A 24,051-nucleotide genomic window follows, 5' to 3' on the forward strand; every position below is an offset into this window, starting at 1 on the left:
CCAGAGTCTGAGTAAAGTAGTTTCCAGGAGGTGAATAATTCTGCATTCAAACTCAGAAGCATGGATGTGTGAGCAATGCTGATCTTAGAGAAATAGAGGGTGAAAAATAAGCTAAAACTTCTGAAATCTCTAGAAAGAGGCTTTTGTTTTCTTCTGCTCATAATATCTTGAGAAAGCACTTTCAACTACTGACTGTTCTCTGCCAGTTATTTTGCTATCAATTTATTTTTCTCCTCCTTTTGCACACTCTGTATCTAAAGTAATCAAATTTAAATTTGATACATGCTCTGCAAAACCTCATTTCTCAGATGTTTGTTTCTTTTGAGAATAGAGGTTCTCAAAGGCTGTTAATAAAGAAATTACTTTTGTTTACAGAGGTTTATTAAAAGAATTGTATCATCAATATGCTACCTTTCTAAGGAGACTAATCTCTTTTTTCAATAATGAATTTCAGAGAAATTGTCATCATAATTAATAATTGTTTTTGTGGATTCATATTTTATTTATTATGTGTTTTCCAAGGAATTAACAGAATGCATGTCTTGTCAAAGGTTGAAGACTATATTAAATTACCTCTTTTTATTAAAAGCTAGTTTTAAAACAAGACTGAAGCTGTTGGTTTAGTCTTCTTTAGTAATTTTTTATGTGTAACATAAGAGCCCAGAATTGCTGCATTTTTCATCTTTTCCTGCAAAACTGAAAAAGACAAGCTTTTTACTCTGTTAATATTTTTGGGGTTTGTTTTCAGTTTTGGGACATTGCAGTTTTTTGATTTTGAACTCCGATATTTGTTTAAAAATCAGACTGTTCTTAGTTTCAGTGCTATAAGCTATAATTCTTCTACTACTAATTTATTAGTAGTAGAGCTGAGCTGAGAGCTGCTCTGCAGCAGCTGTTTATGAAATGCAGAATGTGTAATAAATTGGTAGAAACTTGCATTTTTATTGTAAGTAAGTGGATGTGGTCTGTGTTCAGGCCAGAAAAGGCTGCAGTTCCAATATGTGCAATAGCATCAGGAGTATTTGAAGGTAAAATGAAGAAAATGAACATTAGGATGCAAAGCATAATACGAATAATCAACAATCAGTAATTATGCTAAAATTAAAAATTCAGCTGGAAATAACTCTGCCAGCTGAGTTTTGAGAGAGACTGTAAGGGCCAAAACTGGGCTTCAGGTTTTAGCTGTTTGTACAGTTGAGTTGTTTATAAGTAGCTCTACATTAGAATCAAGTGTCATGAGTTTTGAATTTAAATTTCTACCAGGTGGGGTCTAGTGGAAGAACAGTCCAAAGTCAGAGTCTAACTCAGAGCATTTTCAGTCTTAATTCAATGTAGGTAACTCTTGTAAAACTACCTAAGTAACATTCCTGAATTGCAGCCTGCATTTGGGAAAACGTGGGTATTAGCTGAACTTTTTGCAGGCTACTGTAACCATTCTCTATTGTTGTTCACAATGCACAACCAAATATTGTTTCCAAGGGACAGTTAAAAGAGAACATGTAATTAACAATAGATAACTTTAAAGTAGCTCATTTCTACCGTAATATCAAGGCAGAATTAATTCATAGACTGAAAAGAACTCTGCATATAAAGACTTCAAAATTAATTAGCGTTTTCTTAAACTTTTCCATTAAGACAATCTAACATACTGCATACTTCACTGTTAATGCTTTTTTGCAATTAAAGTTTTTTAAGGTGCTGATATTAAAATCCCATTGACAGCCATTAGACACAAAAATCTTTTGAAGTCACTCAAATCCTAGTTTTCTCAGGTGTGAGAGAATGAAGCTAATGCAAATATCAACTCTTAAAGGTGTACCATAGTCAAAGCAATGAGAAATTCTTCAGATATGCATGCAGACATATTTTTATCTGTCCACATGAAATTGTTTTTAAAAAAGTTTTTTAATAATTCAGAATAGAGGACCATAATGGGTATAATTAGGCTTGCTCTTAAAAGACACTCTGTACCAGTGGATAACCAGACATTATCCAGGGTTTGTAGCATTTTTATGTACATTACCTAGTGCAGAAAAATATAATAAATTCTACCTTTGCAATAAATTTTCCAATGTGTTGAAGCCTGTATGATCAATCTCATAGGACTGTGGATTTAGAAAAAAATATTTAATTAAATGGAGTGAAACCCTGGGATACTTCTTGTGCATTCTACACTATAATTTGTTTTAATAACTAGTGTAACAATGCTTATGTTTATAATAGTAAGTGTATGGCTCCTGCAGTAAATAAGCACGGAGAATAATTACCATCAGTTCTCTTATGATACTTCCCCATGATCAAAATATATTCCAGATGGTGGGGATTTGGATTCAGTTTGGTTCTTGTTTATGGACACCGCCTTTCTTGAATATCATTATAATACTTTTTTCCACTATACTGCAGCATAAATTTATGACAGCTGTATATGCCTTCCTTAGGAATTGGTTGTCCACATTAACCCTTTTCACTCAGGGCCAAGAACTGTCATGCTTCTTTGTAGTTTTAGTCTGGAGGAGTTTGAGTTTTATTCTCCTTCCCAGTATAGTGTAATTTAAATGGGAGATAAAGCAGGGAAAGTTTTAGGACCAAAATCTGTTGGCAAAAGTAGGTGTTTGGTATCAGCCATGCTTCATAACCATTCTTTAAAATTTGTCCAACCTTAGATAGGACAGCTAATAATTATCTTGGCTAGACAAGTCTCTTAGCAGAACTCTCTGCAGAAGTAATGACAGGTTACTGGAATTCTTTAAATATTTTACTGAAGCCTCAGGAATCTTCTATGTTTACCTGTGGCTAACCTTACAAAAACATAGAAAATTCTACTGTTTCATAAATACAAATACAGTTTGTTAATATGAGTAAAACTACTGAAATGTGTTGATTGAGTTTGTAGTTTTTCATTTTCTCAGTAAAAGTCTTAACTATACTACTACACATACTTAACTGTATAACTAGCGGTATGAATTTTATTTTACTTGAAGCAGTCTTTCTTTTACTTCATCTTGCACATTTTTAAGCCAATGTATCCCTATGTAGCTTTTACAACAGCTCATTTATCCCATCCCTATTCCCTAATGGCCTAACCACTTGTGTAGAAAACTTTAAATTTATTTGTATCTGCAGCTGCTGTATTTTATATGGTATATTTTCAGTATACTTTTAGGTTCAGAAGGCTCTAGTAGATATTCTAAAACAGAGAGGAAAAAATAATGTGCATATGTGACTAGCTTTTGTTTTCTTTATATTTTCCTCTTCTACTTCAGAGCACTACAAATACCACTGCATTTCTCAGATTCATGCTCAGGCTAATTGAGCTCTGTCTTTCTGAAAGTCTTGTCTACACCTTGCCTTTTCAAGCCCTCTTCTGTTTACCCCATTTTAAAATTTCTCAATTTCTTTGTGCTTTCCTATCAACCTCAACAGTTTGTTTCTTCCTTTCATCAGTCTTTCTCTAGTAATTGCTCTGATTATTTTCCTCGTCACTCGGTCTTCACAGCCACATACACATGTGTGCACACAGAAGCACCATGCCCAGGAAAGATTTGGAAAGGAATTTAACAAGAAAGCAGAATAGACTGTGCTGATCAGATGCAGGATGCAATCAGGCAAGCATACTTACCACACCACTATTTATACTTACCCCTCTTTTTTTCCTACACCTTTTTCCTCCTCCAAAATGCCTAGCCCTCTGCCTTTTCCTGTTGTTAATTCCATCCATAAATATCCTATAAATCCTGTGCAATCCTGAGCTATGTTTTCCATGCATCCCATGATGTGTCACCCTCCAAGGCAGCAACTCCCTTACTCTGAAAAAAAGTATTGGAGAGAGCTACTCATGGTGATGGGCTCCATGCCCACACACTGGAGCTGAGGCTGTGCTGTGACAGCCCCAGACAGGTTGTCTGAAACTTTTGTGCATCCTTGATTTGAGTCCCTTTCTGGGCTTGTGCAGATGAGCCTTGAATGGTTTGATGGCTCCTGTGGTGGGCCTGGGAGCAGCCTGGCAGGGTATTATTCTGGCTTCTGTCCTGCCATTGATTCTCTAAGCTCCTCTGTAGGTGCACAGAAGGGCGTTTTTTCTCAGAACCTGACACTTCCTCCATATTCTCATCCCCTCAGTAAATAGTCTAAATTAATACTCTACAGTGCTGCTATTGAAACAGATACTGACAAAATAGAGTGTGTGCCAGCCAGGGCAACCCCCAAGGTACCCATCTCACATCTTACTAATTTCACAGCTCATCCATTATGTGAAAAAGATGTAAAAGTGCTTTCTAGGAAGTTGCCAGGACACAGTCATTGCCATTTTAAAGCATCACAGGGAAAGAATGAAAAAAGGGGACATGGAGCAGATGTTTCTGTTGATATTTTTATGTTGTTATTTTTATGTCAGTTAAAAACGTTGAATTCTGTTGGCATTGCAAGTTGCTTAGTGATTAATGAAAGTGACAAGCATGATGCATTCCTTCTAAATCGGTGTCATGTTGATAGAGGACATTTTGATCGAGATAATGTAAATGCTGATATCAGGATTTGTTTTCATAATGTTTTAGTTCTTTCCTGGTGGTGGAAATAGGTGGTCAGCTCCTCTGGAAAACCCACTATTTGGTTAGGTGTCTGTCTCTGTGTGTAGCAGTGGTTTTGTAAACAAGCTACTGTTCTGTGGTTTAGTGTTTTGGTTTCTTTCACACATAAGATTTTAAATTGAGATTTTTAAGAAATCTTATCTTATTTGACCAGTTGGTTTGTTTGGGATTTTTTCTTTTTCGATAACTTGAAGTTTCACTCAAATATATCTTGTATTTAGTAAATACAGACAAGAAAGGTACCATATTTTCCTTCACAGAATTGCCAATTATAAGAAGGTTGGATACAAACATATTTAGGGATCTGGGGTGGGGAAAAGGAAGGAAAAGGACAGGAAATGGTGAAAATTACAACTGTTGAGGTAAAAATAAAACTGAATTACAGTCCTATAAATGAACACAGGGTAATGGATTTTGGGAATACTAATATTTGTGAATAAACAAAAAGTGACACTATAGTCTCTACCAAAGCTGTGTAATGAGGACATCTCCATGTTCATCTGAGCATTATTTAACACTGATTAGGAAGTTCAGGTCTGAAAAGAGATCAACTGCTCTGATATCCATGGCAGGAAAAAACCAGTATATACTTGGTGAGGGAGAATACTTTGGTTTATTCAGTGTCTTTGTTATTTGTAGCCACCTACAGATATCCTGTGTTAAAATAAGATTTCAGATAATCTGTATCTTTGACCTGACTTTATTGAAGTTATCTCCCCTGCTTTGGCCCTTGTATAATTTGCTGAGGTTTTCACTTGCGTGTCTGTGTTCACTGTAGAGAGAAACCAAGGATTTGTATTACACAGGTGGGAAATTTTAAATCCAGGCTTGTCCCTTGTCTCTTCTCCTTTCCATTACCCTTGCAACACAAAGGAAGTGAGAATTGGAGTGGAACTCATACTTTTTCTTTAAGGGTACGGACCTTTCAAAATTTGTTTTTACAACCTTGAAGGCTTTTGCATGGAAGAGAGGAATAGGTGGAAGAAGGGAACGAGATGATATTGGCAGTGTTCCTGTTATCTCTCAGCTGAAGAAGACTCAAACGAGCTCCAGGCAGCTCTGAAGCTTTCAGTGGCTGGGCCCAGTGTTAGACCAGCACAAGCATGGTGAATATCTGAGTTTCTCTGACAGTCTTCCCTCTCAGATGCAGGTCCCAGTAATGAATTACAGCTACACAAATGTGCAACACTATCCAGATTTAAAATGAAATTGTTACATAGGTGGAGATGTCTTTCTATCCTGAACAGTGTTTGGTTCAATTCTGAAACCCATGCTTGTTTTTTGTTTTTTTGAGGGGTTTTGTTGGTGTTTGTGTTTTTTGTGTTTGTGTATCCTTGGATGACTTAATTCACAAAAGCACCTTGTTAAAAATTGGTGTCTAATTATACTTTCTTGTGATGTCTGTAGGCTGACACTGTTACAAAGATGCTAATTGCCTAATCTATGACATGTAATTTAAAATCACAGCTAAATTTGTTTAAAAATCCATTTTGGTTCAGCCATTTGGATTTAAATTAATTTTTCTCTTCCCCCCTTCTCCCAGCCCAAAGCAAAGAACAAAGCTGAGAGAAAAACAGAAGCACCTTTCATCTTGCCATTAATGGGGAGGCTTTTTCTGTATTCACAGCAAATTTCTGGGTTGAGCTATTGTGAGTAGCTCAAATTGCAGTTTTCACCCCTATAGTAGTAATTTTCTTTATTATCCCAGTGGCAAATAAACTTGTGCTCTGTTTCTCACTCTGATGGCACAGCCTCAATTTTGTTCCCTTTTTTACCACAATGGTAATTGTTATGTTTATCACTGACACAGCTAAGCCTACAGTAAACTTGACACAAAATCTGCAAATTTCCATATATCTTCTTTTGATTTTTACTGCATTTAATTTCCTTTCTGTTTCTGTGGGGCATACTTGGATATTATACTAATGATGAGAACACTTTATAAGTTCATTAGCTCACAGTAGAAGGCAGAGGGAGAGTGTGAGGAAGATATAGAAGCTTTTAAAAGGCTGAAAATTAAATCAATGGCAGTGAGAAGAAGGCTTATGGTCAGTCATGAAGGAGCTTTACTATTGGAAAGTTTTATTGGCATGACAGCCAGGGCAGCCATGGACAGAAATGAATGCTAGTCCAGACGTAAATCACTAAAATTCCCTCTGTTGTTTTATCTTCCCCATTAATTAAAAAAAAAAAAAAAAAAAAGAAAAAAAGCCAAACAAACAAAAAAAAAAAGAAAGAAAAACAAACAGAAAAAAGAAACAAAAAACCCCTCTCTGCTATTTATATAATATTTTTATTCATATAGTACATAATCCATATGTATATAATATTATATGTATACTATTATGTACACATACAAAATAGAAGAATGTTTTTCCTTTGGGAAGCTATTTTAGGAATTTGGAGTTGCAAAGCAACTGAGCATTAGAAGGACTATGCTTAGGGGGATTAATCAATTGTAGAAGCAATGGCTGAGAAAAACTGCTGACTTTTGTTTCATTTTTTGTATTCAGTTTTGTAGAAGTGGTGGTTATTAATGACTGATTTGCCTTGAAGCTCATTGCTTACGATCCTGCAAATAAAGAATACATCATTTAGGGATGAATTAACAGAAGTATAGTTTGTGGAATGTGCAAATTAATCTGGCTGTACTGACCGTTTTCCACTCTCATATGCTGTGCTTCGTGAAAAAATTGGAGAGTCCAGAGAAGAGAGAGGATAATTGAGCACCTAGAAAACCAGTGGTCAAAATGAACAAACTTGGCCATTTTAATGTAGAGAAGAGATTCATGTCTGCAAATAGACAAAAGATGGCTGCAAGGAGGAGTGCAATAACTTATCTTCCAAATTCATTGTGAATAGAAAGAGAAATGATGAGTTTAAATTCCAGCAGAACAGCCCCACAGTGTAGAGTAGGACAAATGCTGATGCTGAAGGGCTGGTGGAGCTCTACGCTGCCTTGGTGTGTCAAGGAATTTACATAATTTTAAACAGGAATATGTCAGGAATGATACATGGATGTAGTTGAGCTTTTTAGGGAGGTGGATTAGATTATATTGAGGTTTTACCACAGCCATGCAATTCTGTTGTTATACTAATTATGACCACAAAATAGGTTCTGCTTTTTACCTCAGCACTTATTTCTTCAAACATAAATTGAGTAATTTAACTACTTTTTCCAGGAATAATCTTGTAGAATGATTCAGTATTTATTTAATGTGATGTTGAGGGTAAGAGAACTGAACCCTTGGGCTTTAAGTTAACTAGTATTTGAACTGTCATGAGTAAAATAGTTGTGTGGTGTGGAAAAGACTCTTGTTAATGTCATGTAGTGACAGTGAAAGGATGAAGCTTTGAGCTCTTAGAATTCATGTGCTTGTCCTAGCTAGCTGTGAGAGCAAACTAAGGGCCCCTAAAATGATGATAACCCAGAAAAAAAAAAAAAAACAGATCTCAGTTTCACTGGGAAGGTATTTGAAGATGCCAGGGGTTGGTTTTGCTTGTGCTTCTGGGACTGCAGTAGCTCAGTTCAACTTCTGGCTGAGGATGTAGCCTGCTCATGGCTGAGAAATAGGGCTTGATCCAGGTTTTACTACAACTGGAAAAATCAGTGGCTAAAGCATGTGCCATGTCATATACAGCTGTGATTTGGTGGACTTGTTCATGGTACCATCCAATTTTCTCCAATTCTCTTATAGTACAGTGAAATTTACCAACTGCCTAATGGCCCTTATATGTGAAAATTGTATTTTTTGTTGAGTGGCTGTTCATGTATAGCAACATTTCTTTAAGAACAGAGTAGAATTAGTATTCTTGTAGATGCAACATGAGCACACAAATTGTAAGTATTACTCTCAGGGCTTTAGAGGTTTTAGTTTACTCAAATTTTCAGTTATACATGAAGTCAGGAAAAGCAGGTTTTCTGTTTTCCACTGTCTTTAATAATGAGGTGATATTGCACTGGCAAGGGCATATCACATTGGGACACTCTTTTATTCCTTGTTTTTTGCCCGGAAAATAATTTGGTTGTAACTGAATGAACTGTAACTGTGCCTAGAATAGTTATATTTCTTCAAAAAGAAATTTCTGGAATTCCCTTAGGCATCACAGTACATTCCATTTCAGATGTCAAAATTAATCTTTTTAAGTACAATTTAGGTACACACCGGATTTAGGATGTGCATAAAGCTGCAGTTCATTTGGAAGCTCAGTTTTCTTCCTGGACGTGAACTTCACTGCAGTTGCTGACACATCCAGGTGCAGTTTCCAAATGCTCATAGACTGGGCACAGAAATTCACTATTGCAGCCAGCTAAGTGTGCTGGCATGTTCCTACTGCTCTGGCCTGTCCAGGTGAGCAGCCACAGCTGCTTCCTTCATTGTGAGGGCCAGCAGCCTTTAAGGTATTACAGCTTTGTACCACTAGAGCCCTATATTTTGCTGAAAGTGCTGCTTCCTGTGGTTTTCCTCATCAAGGTAACCTAATTTTACAGGGGTATCCTAGCTGCAAGTACCTGATGTTTAGTGGTCTTCTGGTCCTGCAGAAAGTTCTCTTAGAAAGGTCTTTCTAAGAGTCCATCATGACCATCAAGAAGAACTACTGTTAGGGTTGCAAGACAATTTTTTTTTTTTTTCCAGTTAGGATTTTGTTGTTGTTCTTCACTGCCACCTTTTATTTAGGGGAGTGTTATTTTAACAAATATTTTCGAGATTTTTTTAATCAAGAAGGACTTTTTAAAAGGGGTCTTTGGCAGTATGTAGAAAGTAAACCAAGTGTTTCATTACCTTTTTAATTTTTTACATTAAGATTATTGTGTATAAGTAAAAATGACAAGAAAAAAATCCTAAAACAGAGGTCTTGGTTACCTTAGAACCTTTTCTGTGCAGGACCAGATGGTGTTAGGTGTTTTTAATGTTTTGGAGCTCTTTTTTTAGATGAGTGCGCATACGCTTAGAACGATAAATAGAATTGTGTTCAAGTAGCTCAAAGAATTTTTAGATACATATGCAATTCTGTACCAGAATGGTGATGGTTTTTTCCTTAGCTTCCGTTTCCTTCTTCTGTCACAGTTTGACTGAGTTTTTTGGATGCTGGTAGTGGGTGATTGTCCTTGGGTTTTGATTTGTAATTAATTTTTGATTTGAGCTCTCATAGCTGAAGGGGTTGTGAGCTTCTGTAAACTGGCAGCCTAAAAAGGTGGAGAGGCCAAACCCAGGAATGTTCAGCAGAAGTTTCCAACCACATTTTCTTTTCTAACAACAAATGAACAAGGGCACACCTAACATTTGGGAACATGGTAAAAGCTGCTTCAGAGAACACTTCCTCTCAAAGTCATATCTGAAAGGATTACTTCTCACAGTGTGAGGTGTAAAAGTAAATACTTGTTCACACTTATTTTTGTCTGACTTTAACAGCACATATGTTTAAGTTAACTATAACTGAAGAATGAATTTTCAAATTTGTTTTACTTTTCCTGTTCTTAGGCGTCATAGGGATGAGTTCCAAACTACAGAATTTTTATATCCAGACTTGAAAAAAACAGCAGACATAAGGTTTGGTTCTGACCATTGCAGACATTGTCCCACAAAATAGCAAGATCATTGAAGTAGAGTTGCATCATGTTGGCTTTTTGTGGAGTTTTTTAAAAAATTTTTAATATACTTGAACTAGTACAGCAACCCAGCAGCTTTGTGTATTCTTTCTGTCAGAATACAGGAGAGTTTTTTTCTCTCATGTGTATCTTGCTTTGACTATGATGAAATATCTAGTTCTCTTAACCTATTTTAAAAGAACAGTAAGACATCATTTCTCCACCATATAGAATTGGAATGAGTGAGGGATGAGTATAGGTTTAATGTGGATGTGCACAGAAAGAAAATTCTGCTGACAGAGCAGGAGCTTGCAGTGTACATCTATTGATGTATAAAAATTTATTTTTTAACATTTTCCATTTTCCAATTATCTTCTGAATATATGTTATAACAAAGAAACAAATCTTATTTTATTCTTTTAAAATAAACTTCAGGTATGACATTTCAGTGTGCAGCTATTTCTTGGGTAAGCTTGGAGTTTTTTCCCCCTTCTTTTGTGTTTGTGCTTTCAGGGATCAAGAGTTGAAACCAGTTTGAGTGACATAAACCCAAGCACCTCACAGTATATTTAGCTTTCAGTATTTTTCCAAGAAGTTGAAAGTGTGGGAGAGACATAGCTGGACTTTGTAGATCTGATGCACTGCCTGTTTTTGTCACTTGTGCTGTCAGTTAATTCCATCCATATTTCTGTATCTACACCTTTACTATGTTCCTGCAAAGCTGAGATTTACTCCTATATTAGCAGGTGTTTAAAGGAGTTTATTCCCTGCAGCAACCATACTCACTGACAGAAACAAAATGTATTGCAACACATTCATTGAGTCACATAGTGCAGACGGCCACGCTAGGTAATCTATTTATAATGAGCTTTGCACTTATAAAAGGATGCTGTTTGTCAGCCCTAAAATTAAAGCTGCCTTTTCGCATAGTGATGGAAAAACTGTAGTTCACCTAGGTGCTAATGAAATTTTATGGCAATATCATATAGGGCCACAGAATTTCTAAATCCTTTTTGTCATTCAGCTATTCTGCTTTTTGGAGATAGCCAGCAGCTGTGCCACCTGTGCAGGAAAATTATCCCTTGATCTTTACACCAGTCAGAAAGTAAAACAGGAGTGAGAACATCTGCTTCCCTCAATCAGTTAAGGGCCACTGGAATCTAAGAGGTGTTGGTTCTTTCCAACTTTTGACTAACAGTCTTGAGCCAGAAAAAGCTATTCTGTAAACTCTTTTTTGAACTATTTGCTTTTCCTCTAATGTTTAAAATAGAGGATCCTAAAAACTCAGAAATTAGTGTTGTCTTCCTCGTCCATTAACACCTCCCCTTTGGTGTTCTGAACCCATGAAGAAAAGAAGCAATAAAAATGCTCTTTAAGTCTGTATAGCTACAAGGTTTGTTGTATTTGTTTCACACTAGGCTGTTTCCCCTTAGCCTACTTACCTAATGAAGCCTTTCTAAGAAAAGATACTTTTTCTCTCAAGCCATGCTCATTCAAATCCACTGTTGTGAATGTTAGCTTAGTCAATGGTGAACTTCAAAGTGCATTCATAGTTGCATTTGTTAGCTAATTAAAATGACTGGATTTTCTGCCTAGACTAAGAAGCTTAGAGAAGCTTGATGCTTCACACCAAAATTTATAGTGAAATTTATTATTTTTTATGGTTTTGGCTTTAAAACTTTTTATTTTCATGTTAGAACACAGAAAACCCTTTCAAATTTTATCATGAAATTTATTTGGTGGTCTCAGTTTGATCTGTATTATTCAGGAGATTAAACTTTTAAAAGGCTATTGTATTTTTTGGTGCTCTTCTCTTCCTAGTTTTGATTCCTTTTGTGCACACTTTTTTCCTGACTCTGAGAGCTTGGATCACTGTTCTGACCAGGTTCTCACCTGTTGTGGCTTGTAGACAATTTTTGATGTAATATGAAAGCATGTAAAGAGTGAAGAAGCTGTTTGTAGGGAGGGTTTTTTTTCCCCCTATTCTCCTCAGAAAGAATATAAGTGACCTTTAAAGAATCCTAACAAACTGACAACTGGATTTATTATGCTAGAAATAGCTTACCTGGTCATCAGGGTGCATGTGAGTGTTACATTTAGCTTGGAAGGTTTTGAGGTTTAATACTCTTCTGAAGTCCCTTAAGACTACATATGTTGTATGTTTGGACCAGCTACCAAGAAAGCAAATATACATTTTTGGCATTTCACTTCTACTAGCTAGAAAAGCAAAAATCTATTGCCCTTGTGTCCTTAGTTCTTCCTCTTTTTTGTTTGTTTATTTTCTTTCCTGTCTTCCAGACAGAATCAGCCCTTCCCTCTCTCCCTCTGCCTCCTCTGTATGTGGATATATGCAACCATTTCTCCTAATTCACATGTGAACACTGTAAAATTTATATCCAAATCTTGCATTTTGCTTACTTGCCTTTTCTTAGCTCAGTTAGATTTTTTTGCTTTTTTATTATAACCTTTATCAGTCTTCTCATTTAAGCTGTTTTGATTCTGCCATGGTCTCTTCTTTGTATTTTGTTTTCATTTTCTTCTCTGTTTTAGTGTGCTTGGGTGACTTCTAAAACAGTATTCCTTAAATGTTTGTCCTTTCTTCTACTCTAAGTTTTCTTTGAGTTTCTTAATTTCTATTTTTACCTGTCCTCCTTTTGTCTTACACACTACTGATCTTTTTGTGCAATGTTTACAAAAGCGAGTAGTAGCTTATAAGGTGATCCTGTGCTGTCTTCCTTTCTATTCCTTCATCCACTTTGACATCGTGGTATCATGTCTTACTTTCCTCCACTTCAGAGTTGCCTTCTGCCTGGTGCTTGCTGCTTTTGTTCTTTTCTTTATGTAAGTGGCTACCTTTTGTCATCCAAAGTCAAAAATAAGATCTTTCTGTCACCAGTTTTCTTCATACACCAGAACATGACTGCTGTTTCCTATTGCACTTTAATTACTGGTTACTTTGTCAGTGTATGAGATTCACTTGTCCCTTCATTTTGTTCCTATGTTCCTGTGAAGTGATTTATGTTACTGCTTACTGCACTGGAACCTACTTTTTCACTTTTGTTTATTCCCATTTTTAAGATGTTTATGCATCTACATAAAAGGCCTCAAGTTGTTCCAGGGGGTTTAAAGTCACAGAAAGGGTTGTAAATCATTGGAACAGACTGCCCAGGAAGTGGTGGAGTCATCACCCCTGGAGCTCTTCAACAAAACCTGTGGATTCAGCACTCTGAGGACATGGTTTAGTAGTGAACTTGGTGGTGGTGATAGGTTGATTGTTAAACATGATGGTCCTAAAGGCCTCTTCCAACCTTAATAATTCTAGGATTCTATACATGTGCATAATACCTCCCAGAAAACCATCACACACTCATAAGAACACTTTTCAAAGTGGAATTAGTTTAGAATATCCCACTCTTTTGTCTTCATTTGAAGAACGATCTACTTTCTATTATTTAGTGTTCAACATAATTTTGAAGTTTGACAGATCTGACTTATTAAAAAGCAGCCTTTTCTGTGCTATAAAACTAATACCCACATACCACTTTCTATTTCTCCCATTCCAGAAGAAGAGAAAGAAGGTTGTTGTATCTAAACCCCTTAATTTTCTATAAAAACATTTTACTTCCATATAACACTCTTTAATGTTGTTTTCTGAGTTGTAGCAGTATTTCTGTACAAATATTGGCCTGTGTTCTCGAAAGTAGCAACTTGGATAAAAATGTCATATGGCCTTACATAAAGGTCTGCTTACTAGAGACAAAGTTACCCTGGTTTTCTGAAAAAGTTTAGAAAATGAAAACACAATATTTCAGCGAGATCACAAACAGTATTTCTTATCTTCTTGACTTGAACTGGAGTGCATCCATTAAAATTTGCCACTCGGTATCACAACAATTATACATTGATGGAGTTAGTATTTTTTAATTTTGTTCAGGTAGCGTGTAGAGAGTGAGGGAAATACTTCTGAAAAAAATAGGTTATGAATTCCTTATGAATTCTGCATTAAGCGTCTGAAAACAGACACAGAGTCTCCTTGATAATGAAAGAATATGTTGACCTTTGTTTGTGGAGAAAGGGAAAATGCCTTAGAATGTTTCACAATTTAATTAAAGTGTCATCTACTTGTATGAAATTGACTTTATATCCTCTAATGAACACATAAAACATTCCAGGAAATTCCTTCTCTTATAGCATCACAAGGAAATTGTAGATAGATAACAGCCTTTAGTTTTGCATTTGAGCCACATCAACATTTGACATTTTTTTAACTCCTCTTTCCTTCTCATGTCTTGTTATTTGGTTAGAGGCCTTTAAATGTGTATGTGATCAGTCACTCAACACCATCAGAGCCCAGCAAAACAGCTCGTCCTTATGGACATTTGAAATAAAGCCAGTCTTAGCAAGGACATTGCTTGCAAGAATTGCCAGCAAATTAGATGAATTTTTAGAGTGGATATGAAGTCTGGTTAAACAAACATTTCATTTCTTTTAGCAGCTGATTGATTGATTCCAAACAAAAAAGCTGTGCCATCTGGTCCTTAAAAACAAAGCCACATTACACATTCCTTTTTTAAGATTGCCTAGGAAAATATTTATATAATTGACCACTTTTATACATTTGTACACACACAACAATTTATATAAATTATCAGTTTTACTTTTTACTTATCATAAAATTATTTCTTCATATTTAATGCACATAACTTTGTAAAAATTGTACATTTCTAAGAAAATATGGGAATTACTAGAACAGATTCTATCTACAATGCTTATTATTATCTCTGAGCTATTCATTATAACACAATTAGACAAACAATTTTATGACTTGAATTAGAAAGCAGTATTCAAGGAAAAATTTAACCAAACCTCTTGGTTAAATCAATTAAACTTATTCCAGCAAATATTGTGACATTTCAGAGCTTGCTGGAACAGAGCATTAGTTCTGTATGTATGTAAAAGAGTAACTGCACAGCTGTGTAGACAGGTATTACATGTAGTGAGAAATTTCACAATTATGAAACTCAGTTTTATTCTGAGTTGTAATAAAACATGGACAATTACAAAATTTACAGAGAGAAAACTCATAAGCTTTTAGTGTATCTCTTGAAAGAAAGCTTAAGGGTAAAAGTATGTTGTATCAATAGCAGTGATAGAAACTTTAAAAAGATTATAAACAAAGGTACGAACTATACTGTCAAAATGGTTTAAATATACTCTTGAAAAAGTGTTATTGTTCCTCCCTCTCCCCAAGTTGTTACAATAGCTCTTCCTATTCTGGCTTTCTCTCACATTACAAAAAAAGAAATTATGTGCCTCGAGCTTTTAATCACTTCTACAATTTTGGAAATACTTTGTTTTCTGTGAACATCAGTGACATTGCTTTAATGTCAAAGGTACATTTCTTTATATATAAACAGGATCAATTAATTGTCCTTACAGATTTTTTTCCCCAAGTTACAAAGATTCTTATTGCTCTGTTTGATTTCATTTCAGCTATTTACGAACTCTCTTGTGAAGCATACAAACACTTGGGCAAAACTTCAAATTACTACTGGATAGATCCAGATGGCAGTGGGACACTGGGACCTTTGAAAGTGTACTGCAACATGACAGGTAACTGCATTGTATTTACTAATTCAGTTGGTTTGGGAGTTGGGGGGATTGTGGGATTTGTTCTGGGTTTTATTTTTTCAAATGTAGCTAGCAGAAAGAGAGCGTTCATAGTTCATATTTATTGTAAAAAGAAAAATATTTACTGGGAGCTTTTCATGAGAGGGATCATCAAATCTGCAGCCACCATTCAAGATAGTCTGAGCAAGGCAGTAGTTAATCCATTTAATCAGCTTTTTAAATTGCACCTATTAATCTTAATAGGTCTTGGTATCCTCAGTATTGCATCATTTAATTTTTTTTTTTTTAAGGAACATAAAGAAAAAGTAGATAGATATGGCAATTTACCAAAACTGTTTTATATCAACATAGTGGAGTTCAGTAGTATCTGTGGTTCATGGGGTATTGTAGAAGGCAGCTTACAACCACAAGCAGGGAATAGAAATTAATTACAAAAAAACCAAAAAAATTGAGTTTTCTTTATTGTCTGTTTTGTCTTTTAAACTAGATATGTACTTCTAACACCAGTTAAGCTCTGGAGATAATATATATAGCTAGTTTAACTTATTTTGATTTTGTTACATGTATTATTTTATGCTTTTAAGACTAGTTTTGTATTCTTACAAAAAGTATCCAAACTTAGTCATCTGCATTGCCATGACTAAGGCAGGAAAATTTGATAATGAAAAACAGGGCAATTTTCTGCACTGAGAATATATTATTTCTTTGTTCTGTTAATGCACAGCAATTGTCTCTGCACTTTTTCTGATATGAAATATTGGGTAGCTGATAAAACAAACAAATACTCTGACTTTCCCCAAGTGTCTGCCTAACAGAAGTTCAAATTTCATTCTGTTTGCATTGAAAATCTGGCACAAGCTTGAGTCCTCAAACTCCATCAACACCAACATGAAGGTGAAGGCACTACTATAGGTTGAAATAGTGTATCAGACTTTTTAGAGATCACAGGTGCTGAAGCTCCCACAACTCTTCTGGAGGCAGAAACCTGGGCATATCTGTAGGATATCCCTGTGGAATGGATTTTATCCAACTTGGATGGGAGAGTTGGGAAGGGATACATGGCACATGCAGCAAACCCCAGATCATAGGTAGACAGCCTGTTGGAGAACAGGAGAATACCATTGTTTCATGTTGCCTTTAATGTCTGTGTTTGTATAATAAATTCATACCTAATAAGGAGCCTGATCTAAGATCTGGATGTGCTGTCAATCCTGTTTGGACTAGAGAGACAGGCCAACCAGTCTGGTCTGAGACACGTGTAAAGGCACTCTTTCTGATCTTGAGCCATTTAGAGCTTTTTAAATCATAACTAGCACCTTGAACAGCATCAGTAACTAATCAGGCAGGCACTGCAGGAAACAAGGCCGAGAATGCTGTCATTTAAGTGATTTCTGCTCCTCAGAACTGGAGTGTTCAGTGCTAGCTATAGCTTTTGTTTACTCTTCAAGGGTAAATTTGTAAATTAAAAATATACCACCCTAGCGGTGTTAGGCACAGAAAAGTAAACCCATCCAGTACTGCAGCATTGCTCATTTGTGTTAAATATAAAAATACAACAGAAGGTCCTAGTAGCTTCTTCAACACTGGAAAAAAAAAAGAGAGAAGTAAAAGTAATAATTTCATTTTACTAACCTTTCTCATCTACAAAACTATTTCAGAGTACATAAATGTGGCCTTTTCCTAACCAGTGCAAGGAGATCATGAATACTAGGATACATGATTTCGTTCTCATTCCCTTCACTTGGATATGATGCACACTGTGGAAAAATGCAGTTTTCTGTTTTAACTGGATCGCTCTCGTCAGCAGCTTTTTCCTACAAGAAAAAGTCAATTTGCATTAATATCCATATAAATATTGCAAGAAAAAGTCAATTTGCATTAATATCCATATAAATATTGCAGTTTTAAAAATAAAGACCTAACAAAACTATTTCTTCATTACAATGCAAATAACTGCGAGAGGTATGTGAAAATTGATGGAAAGTAATTTTAATCTGTGCTTCTAAAACTGACTGCTGTTCTCAGCTGAGCAAAGCTCATCACCTGTGTACATACTGTGTAGTGCCTATACATTGTAGCTTTCATTTTCTTTTAATTCGTGGTCATCTGAGGCATTAAGACTGGACTGTAAAGAGCTACAACTTTAGGAGAAATTTCACACCGCCATAAATCTTTTTCTGAATCTATATAGGGTATTACCAGCAACATGCATACTAGTGAAGGAAAGGGGGTTACTTGAGGACTTTGCTTCCTCAATAGCACAGTTCTGTAGAACTCTGTAGTGATGATACATATCTTGTCATACAACAAACAGTACTAAAGCATGCTAGAATCAGAGCAGAATTCTCAAAAAATGTTAGTATCCAGCTTGTGCAGGTCTATGGTATTGGTAGAACTATATTTGAAAAAAATAAATTAAACTAGCTGAATTACAATTAAATATTTTTTCGTGAACATAAAACTAAGTAACCTGCAGATTTAGCTATACTGAGTCATAGGTGGAGTATACTAAATGAAAAAAATCTTCATATGGCAAGGTAGTGATATTTTATTTTAATACAGACATCCTTAACTATATTCTCATCTCTAGTCTGAGAGTTAAATCTAAATGTTCCTATTCTTCCACTATATTAAACAAAAACTTCTATATTAAATTACTACTCAAGATACTAATGCACATTTTAAATATGCCTTCTCTTATTCAGGTGAAACCAGCAAGTAGAGAACATTTTAATGACTAAAAATGCAATGTAAAGTGCAACTTGCTAGTTCCATTCCTAGACAAAGCAAGTCCACGAAGCTAGGGTTATTGACAAAGTTAATATCTTTTTGCAAAACAAGGTGGCTTAACAGCTATGTACTGCTTTCACAATTCCTGTAGTATAGTTTTACTGGTTGGTGCAAAAAGTGGGATAGTAAGCTGAACTCTCCCTTGACTATAACCCTTCTGGGCAAGGGCAATATCCCAAAAATCCCTGAAATTGTCTGTTGAGAAATTAGGTCTTTAGCCCTTTAATATACCGTATCATAAATATTGAGTCACAAATGTCATAATTTCATCATTATATCAGCATTTCACTTACAGAATCTATAGTCAGAAAGTATTAGTGTACCCTAATATGCCAAAAAATATTAAAAAGAAAAAAAAAGAGAAAATTGTGGTGCAGAAGACAGCTGTCTGGGCATATTTCTGGGCATAATCCATATCCAAATTTAGTGTGTCTTAATTTAGTAAACTGGCGAGTGTCATGACAAGACCGCCCCTTCACAGATGTTGCTGTGGTAACCAAAAATTGTTCTAGTTTCTAAGATGTGCTGGTAATTCAATAGTGGAGTAAAAGTCAGAAATATGTAATTGCATGTACTCCCCACAGCAGTTCATGGTCTCTACAAACTATTTTCAAAGAAATCCCTGACCTCCTCCCTCCAATTCTCTTGTCCTTGTCTTCTCCAAATAAACTGTGTACTGAGAGCTCTCTTCTGATAGTGAAGAGGAACCAAGCACTTAGATTTTAGGTCTTCATAGTGGAATGAAAATGTTTGAGAAATCACTTTCAAACTGTCTGTTGCTGATGCAATCAAACAGCTTTCCAAAATCTAGGGCATTGCTGCTCATGTTGTGCACTTTTCCAAATAGTAGTTATCTATAGGAGCTATGTAAATTTTAGGAAGATTTTCTTTGCTTTTTTTTTTTTTTTTTTTTAAAAACAGTATTGGAAATGTTTAGAGGTAGATAGTTGGAAATTTTAACATTAATGGACTTACAGGAAAAGTATTCCTTGATGCTGTGTTATGGCAGGAAGTTTAACCATTACACTGCTTTTCAGTTTAGCCTCTTTTGTGGCTAAGGTCAACCGGGAACTCTTTCAAAGCTCTGTCCTCTTAAGACCAAGATCTTAGTGCCTCTTTCAGAGGCAGGTCCACCAGGCAAAGTTAGACTCTGCATTCCAACTGTTTTTTCCAAAGTTGGAGGGCTACTCTCTCAGTATCCAGTTTGACCTTTCCTGTTTTCTCCTTAATTGTCATTAGAGCAGTAGCTGTAGTGGAAAGAATTGCTCTTTTAAGATATTTTTTAGAATATCTTAATATCCTAAATTTGTTAGTGCAGAGTTTGAGTATATTGCAGCTTCATTCCATACTCCGTATAAAATTTCTTAATCTCTAGGCCTGAATTCCTTTTACTCTGACAGATTTAGTTTCAGTCCCATTGAGAAAGACACGAAACATAAGTTGATTACTCCCTCTTTCTAATGTTTCTTTTTTTCTCTGTTTGGTACAAGGAGCATGAGGAAAAGGTGTCAGATGAGTAAGATTATTAAGATCTTACCTTGTGCAGTTGTCCTGCAGGAATTTTTAGAGTGAGGAATAAGTAGAGGAACAATGCAGAGGGACCATAAGGGCTCAGTTATTTATCCTAATGGCTGTAGGGGATGTCAGTGGGAGAGGCAGATCAGCACTCCTGTAGTTGCTTGAGGCTTTAAGCTGAGGATAGGAAAATCATAGCTTGCTGTTTCTACTGCTTCATCACTTAGACTACTGATGCAAAGTAGAACTGAAAGGTTTCCTAATGTATTTTACCAGAAGATATGTCAGTTAATTCTTTCTATTGGTCCTGAAGTCTTTATGCCTCCATGGTGCAGCTTTTATCTCATTTCAGGATCCAAATAGCTGCAAGCATAATGACTCCATTTGAGTGGTACTTAGCCTGTCTCCTTTCTAGTACAATTCTTTTGCCTCAAGCTGCTCATCTTCAAACAGTTTGAGAAATCATTATGAGTATTCATAGCCTGTCTCATTAAGGTCAAATGTACGAGGTGTCTTCTCTACCAACTCTCCTCTTTCCTCTCTGCTCTCTCTCTTCATTTTTTTTTAACAGAAGTGGCACATGTAATAATTACTGCAATGACTTTGTGAGCAGACATTAAACAACCACAACTGCTGTATCCTGTGATTTTTCTCTCTTCTGTATGGAAATAGTGGGTCACTGGAGTGCTTTATACTATAACATAGGTAGAAACATATGGCATGAATATAAATGTGCCATCTATCATTGTATACTGAGTGCCCCAGAAGAATTAAATGTTTTATTCTATTGCTCATATCTATATAATCAGTTCTTTCAGATGAGAATTCTTACCTGAGAACTGCATTACTGAACTTCCAAGGTACCAAAACTTTTATTCATGCTTATATATATGTGTGTATAAAAAAATACATGTGAAACAAAAATTTTAGTAATTTAATTCAATAAAGTAAAGATTTAGGAAGGAGTCAATATTTTTTTTTAGTTGTTAACTAAAATAGAATTAATTGATGCATATTTAAAGGCAATAATCAAAATCTTGTCATTGGGCAGTGCTAAGTTGTTGAGTGACAATAAAAGTATAGAGACCTTGTCTAGTGTAATCTCACTGCAGAAAGCTTATTATAATAAAATTTGAATCTCTTGCCTAAAACAGAGGGAGAAAAACAGCTTCATTGTCTCAATTCTTACATGTAAAATGAAGACTTTATTTCTAACAGCATCTCATGCACTTTTCTTTCCATTGTAGAGGGGTTTTGGAGGCTTTTTAACATTTTTAACATTTTTAACATCTGTTAGTCATTTTTGCAAGGTAAAATTACATTTGAGAGGTAAAAAGAGTAACAAATAATTGAAATTAATTTGGGCTGTTGTTGGAGAGTATCCAAGCTTGTTTCCTTGCAGATGAAACAACAGCAGAAACAACCATAAGAGAAAAAAAAATTAAAAAGAAGGGGAAAATCATCAAGGCATTTAAGACACTGTTTCTGGTTGTTTTGACTTATCAAGCTAGACTCTCTGTATAAAGAAAGGAGAAAAAATACTGGGAAAGAAGAAAATATTAGTCATTCAAGCATCAGGGGAACATGTCTAGAGCAGCATCTCTGAAGGCAGATTTTCTTCCTAAGGTGAGTTCATCCTCCAAGCATCAGAGTAAAATAGTAGACTCATGAGAAACCTGAGGAAACAGAACAGACTATATTTACATCTTTGCCTGCCAAGTTGACTGGAGCATCCTGCATCTCAGCGTTAGTTCATTGATTTTATTTTTCATCTGCTCTTATTTACAAGGCATGTCCTTTCTATTCTAGGTTTCCTTGGTGCATATTTTCATTTGTAATCAACTTTTTTCTTTGTTGTTATTTTTAATTTATGCCAAGTTTGGCTTTCTTGCTCGTTGTGGTACTTTAATGTATCTCAAAAAATCTGACAAGTGTGTTTCTCCCCCATGCTGTGGAACACAGTGCTGACTTGCTGCAAAAGTGGTCGTGGTTGTTTTTCCATCTGGATACAACTTTCCACTCAGCCTCAGTCAGTTGACAGACTGTAGTTGTCAGCCTTTACCTGGACTCATCTTGATTATATGCAGCTTGCTGTCTGGGGTCCTTGTGAAATAAATTAGGATGTTCTTCTGTTTGGTTTGTTGGATTTGCCTCAAGTTATCATTGAAACATGATGTTGTTAGGCACCCTTGTACTTGGCAGTTGTTTGAGTTTCACTGGTTAAAGCCGCTGTCTCGATGGCAAGGGATGAGTGAGAGGAGTCTGTTGCTGTGTTCTGTCACAGCATGTTGAGTTTGTCATATTGTAAGGTTTTTAGGGATGGAAGAGTAAAGGACTATAGCCTGACAAAACCATGCTTAAGGGCCATGTGATTGTGAGATTGTTTTTTACTTTTATTTTATAAAGTTCAAAACTTAAACATACACTGCTGTAGAAACAGCCTACACACAGAGATGAAGGTTTTAATAATCTCAGGGCTCATCATAATATAAAAACATAGAATGTTGGCAGGGTTGGGGGGAGGTTGTAAATCAACACCTGGTAACTTCATTAAGCAGAAATGTTTCATAACAAAAATGTGGTGTCATAACGTTAGGGTTTGAGTAAATCATGTTAAATTCACATGATTCTAAATCATGTTGGAATATCTCTGGACACTTTCTGCAGTCACTCTTGCATGTGTAGAAAATGAAAAGCTTCCCCAGCGTGCAACTGCAGAGAAAATATCTAAACTATAAAGCAAAAAAATATGATGTGAAGTCTGCCTCCAGGACAAAGTTCTTGATTTGGTCTGTTTCAGAAGAGAACAAGCTTTATCACTGACACTCAAGGTGGCTTTTCAAGTCACCAAGTAATAGAAATATTTCTGGATGTCTGACTACATTCCTTTAATTCTTCCTCTTTTTTCCTGTCCCACTTCAGACTTTGAAGCATCATATAAGAATGTACATGAATAAAAGTATGTAATGTCATCATCTCGATGTATTTCACGTGCTCATAGTTGGAGCAAACATCCATAACATCAGGCATAAGATGACTAAACATGTACTGACCTCAAAGCATGAGAACAAATTGACATTTGAGAGTGACATAGCAGACTTAGTTGAAAATAAAGCAGACTCTTTGTTTTGTCTCATTATCTGGTCTAGGAGAAGAAAAAATCCTGACATCATCTGCAATCAGAAAATATTCCTCATTCGTTGGAAACCAAGCTCTCAGAAATTAGAATACAATAATTCTTTTTAGAACTCTGTGCATTGCAGGACCCCACAAGCCTATATTTCAAGAAATATGCCCATAACTGGGGGAGTAGAAAAAAGGGATGGTTGTAAATAAAATGATGATCAGTACCATCTACCTCAAACTGTTACTGTGAATGTTAGAAGCAAATATTTAGCTCTGGATTCACTCCCACACACTTGTTCCCTACTGGGGATGTAAGGAACTTGGCACAAGCTGCTTCAGGCCAGTGATATGCTTCAGTTATCCCTAGAAAATTGCTCCTGTAGAGAATATTATTGAAAGGCCAAACAAAACTTATATTTTCTGTAGAACTTTTATTACTTCTTTCGGTCAGAAGATTAAGGTCAAGTTAAGGCTAGACAACTCAATAACCCCTGAAATAATGGAAGTTGGTGGTGGGGGTTTGCAAATTTTATTTTATTTTGATGACAATATTTTCTCAGAGTTTATCTGCTGTTTGAGGGGGGTACAGATGTTGTGAGATGTGTGTTTTTGCCTACTCACTACACCACTGGGAAAGCTGCTCTATGCTTCTGTGGGCTTTGAGCTGTACTGCCTCAAAGCCTGGAAGGTGTGAGTCAGTAAGTTCATGCGGGACTTGTGGTATACAGAAATGCTTTCCCATATGTGCTTCTCCCTTACTGCTTCCTTGTCCTTAATCAACAGTGCAAAGAACATCTCATCAAGCCCTATCCA

General features: G+C 35.8%; 1 protein-coding gene across 1 annotated transcript in view; it reads left to right on the forward strand.

Moving 5' to 3' along the window:
- The window catches only part of CNTNAP2 (contactin associated protein 2), a 1,047,411-nt gene that overhangs the window by 700,628 nt on the left and 322,732 nt on the right, over positions 1 to 24,051 (forward strand). The window contains exon 12 of the mRNA XM_048297819.1: positions 15,670 to 15,789. Within this exon, the coding sequence (XP_048153776.1) occupies positions 15,670 to 15,789 (120 nt within the window). The remainder of the gene's footprint in view (positions 1 to 15,669; positions 15,790 to 24,051) is intronic.

This window comes from Corvus hawaiiensis, chromosome 1 (genome assembly GCF_020740725.1).
Source record: "Corvus hawaiiensis isolate bCorHaw1 chromosome 1, bCorHaw1.pri.cur, whole genome shotgun sequence".
Lineage (NCBI taxonomy): Eukaryota > Metazoa > Chordata > Aves > Passeriformes > Corvidae > Corvus > Corvus hawaiiensis.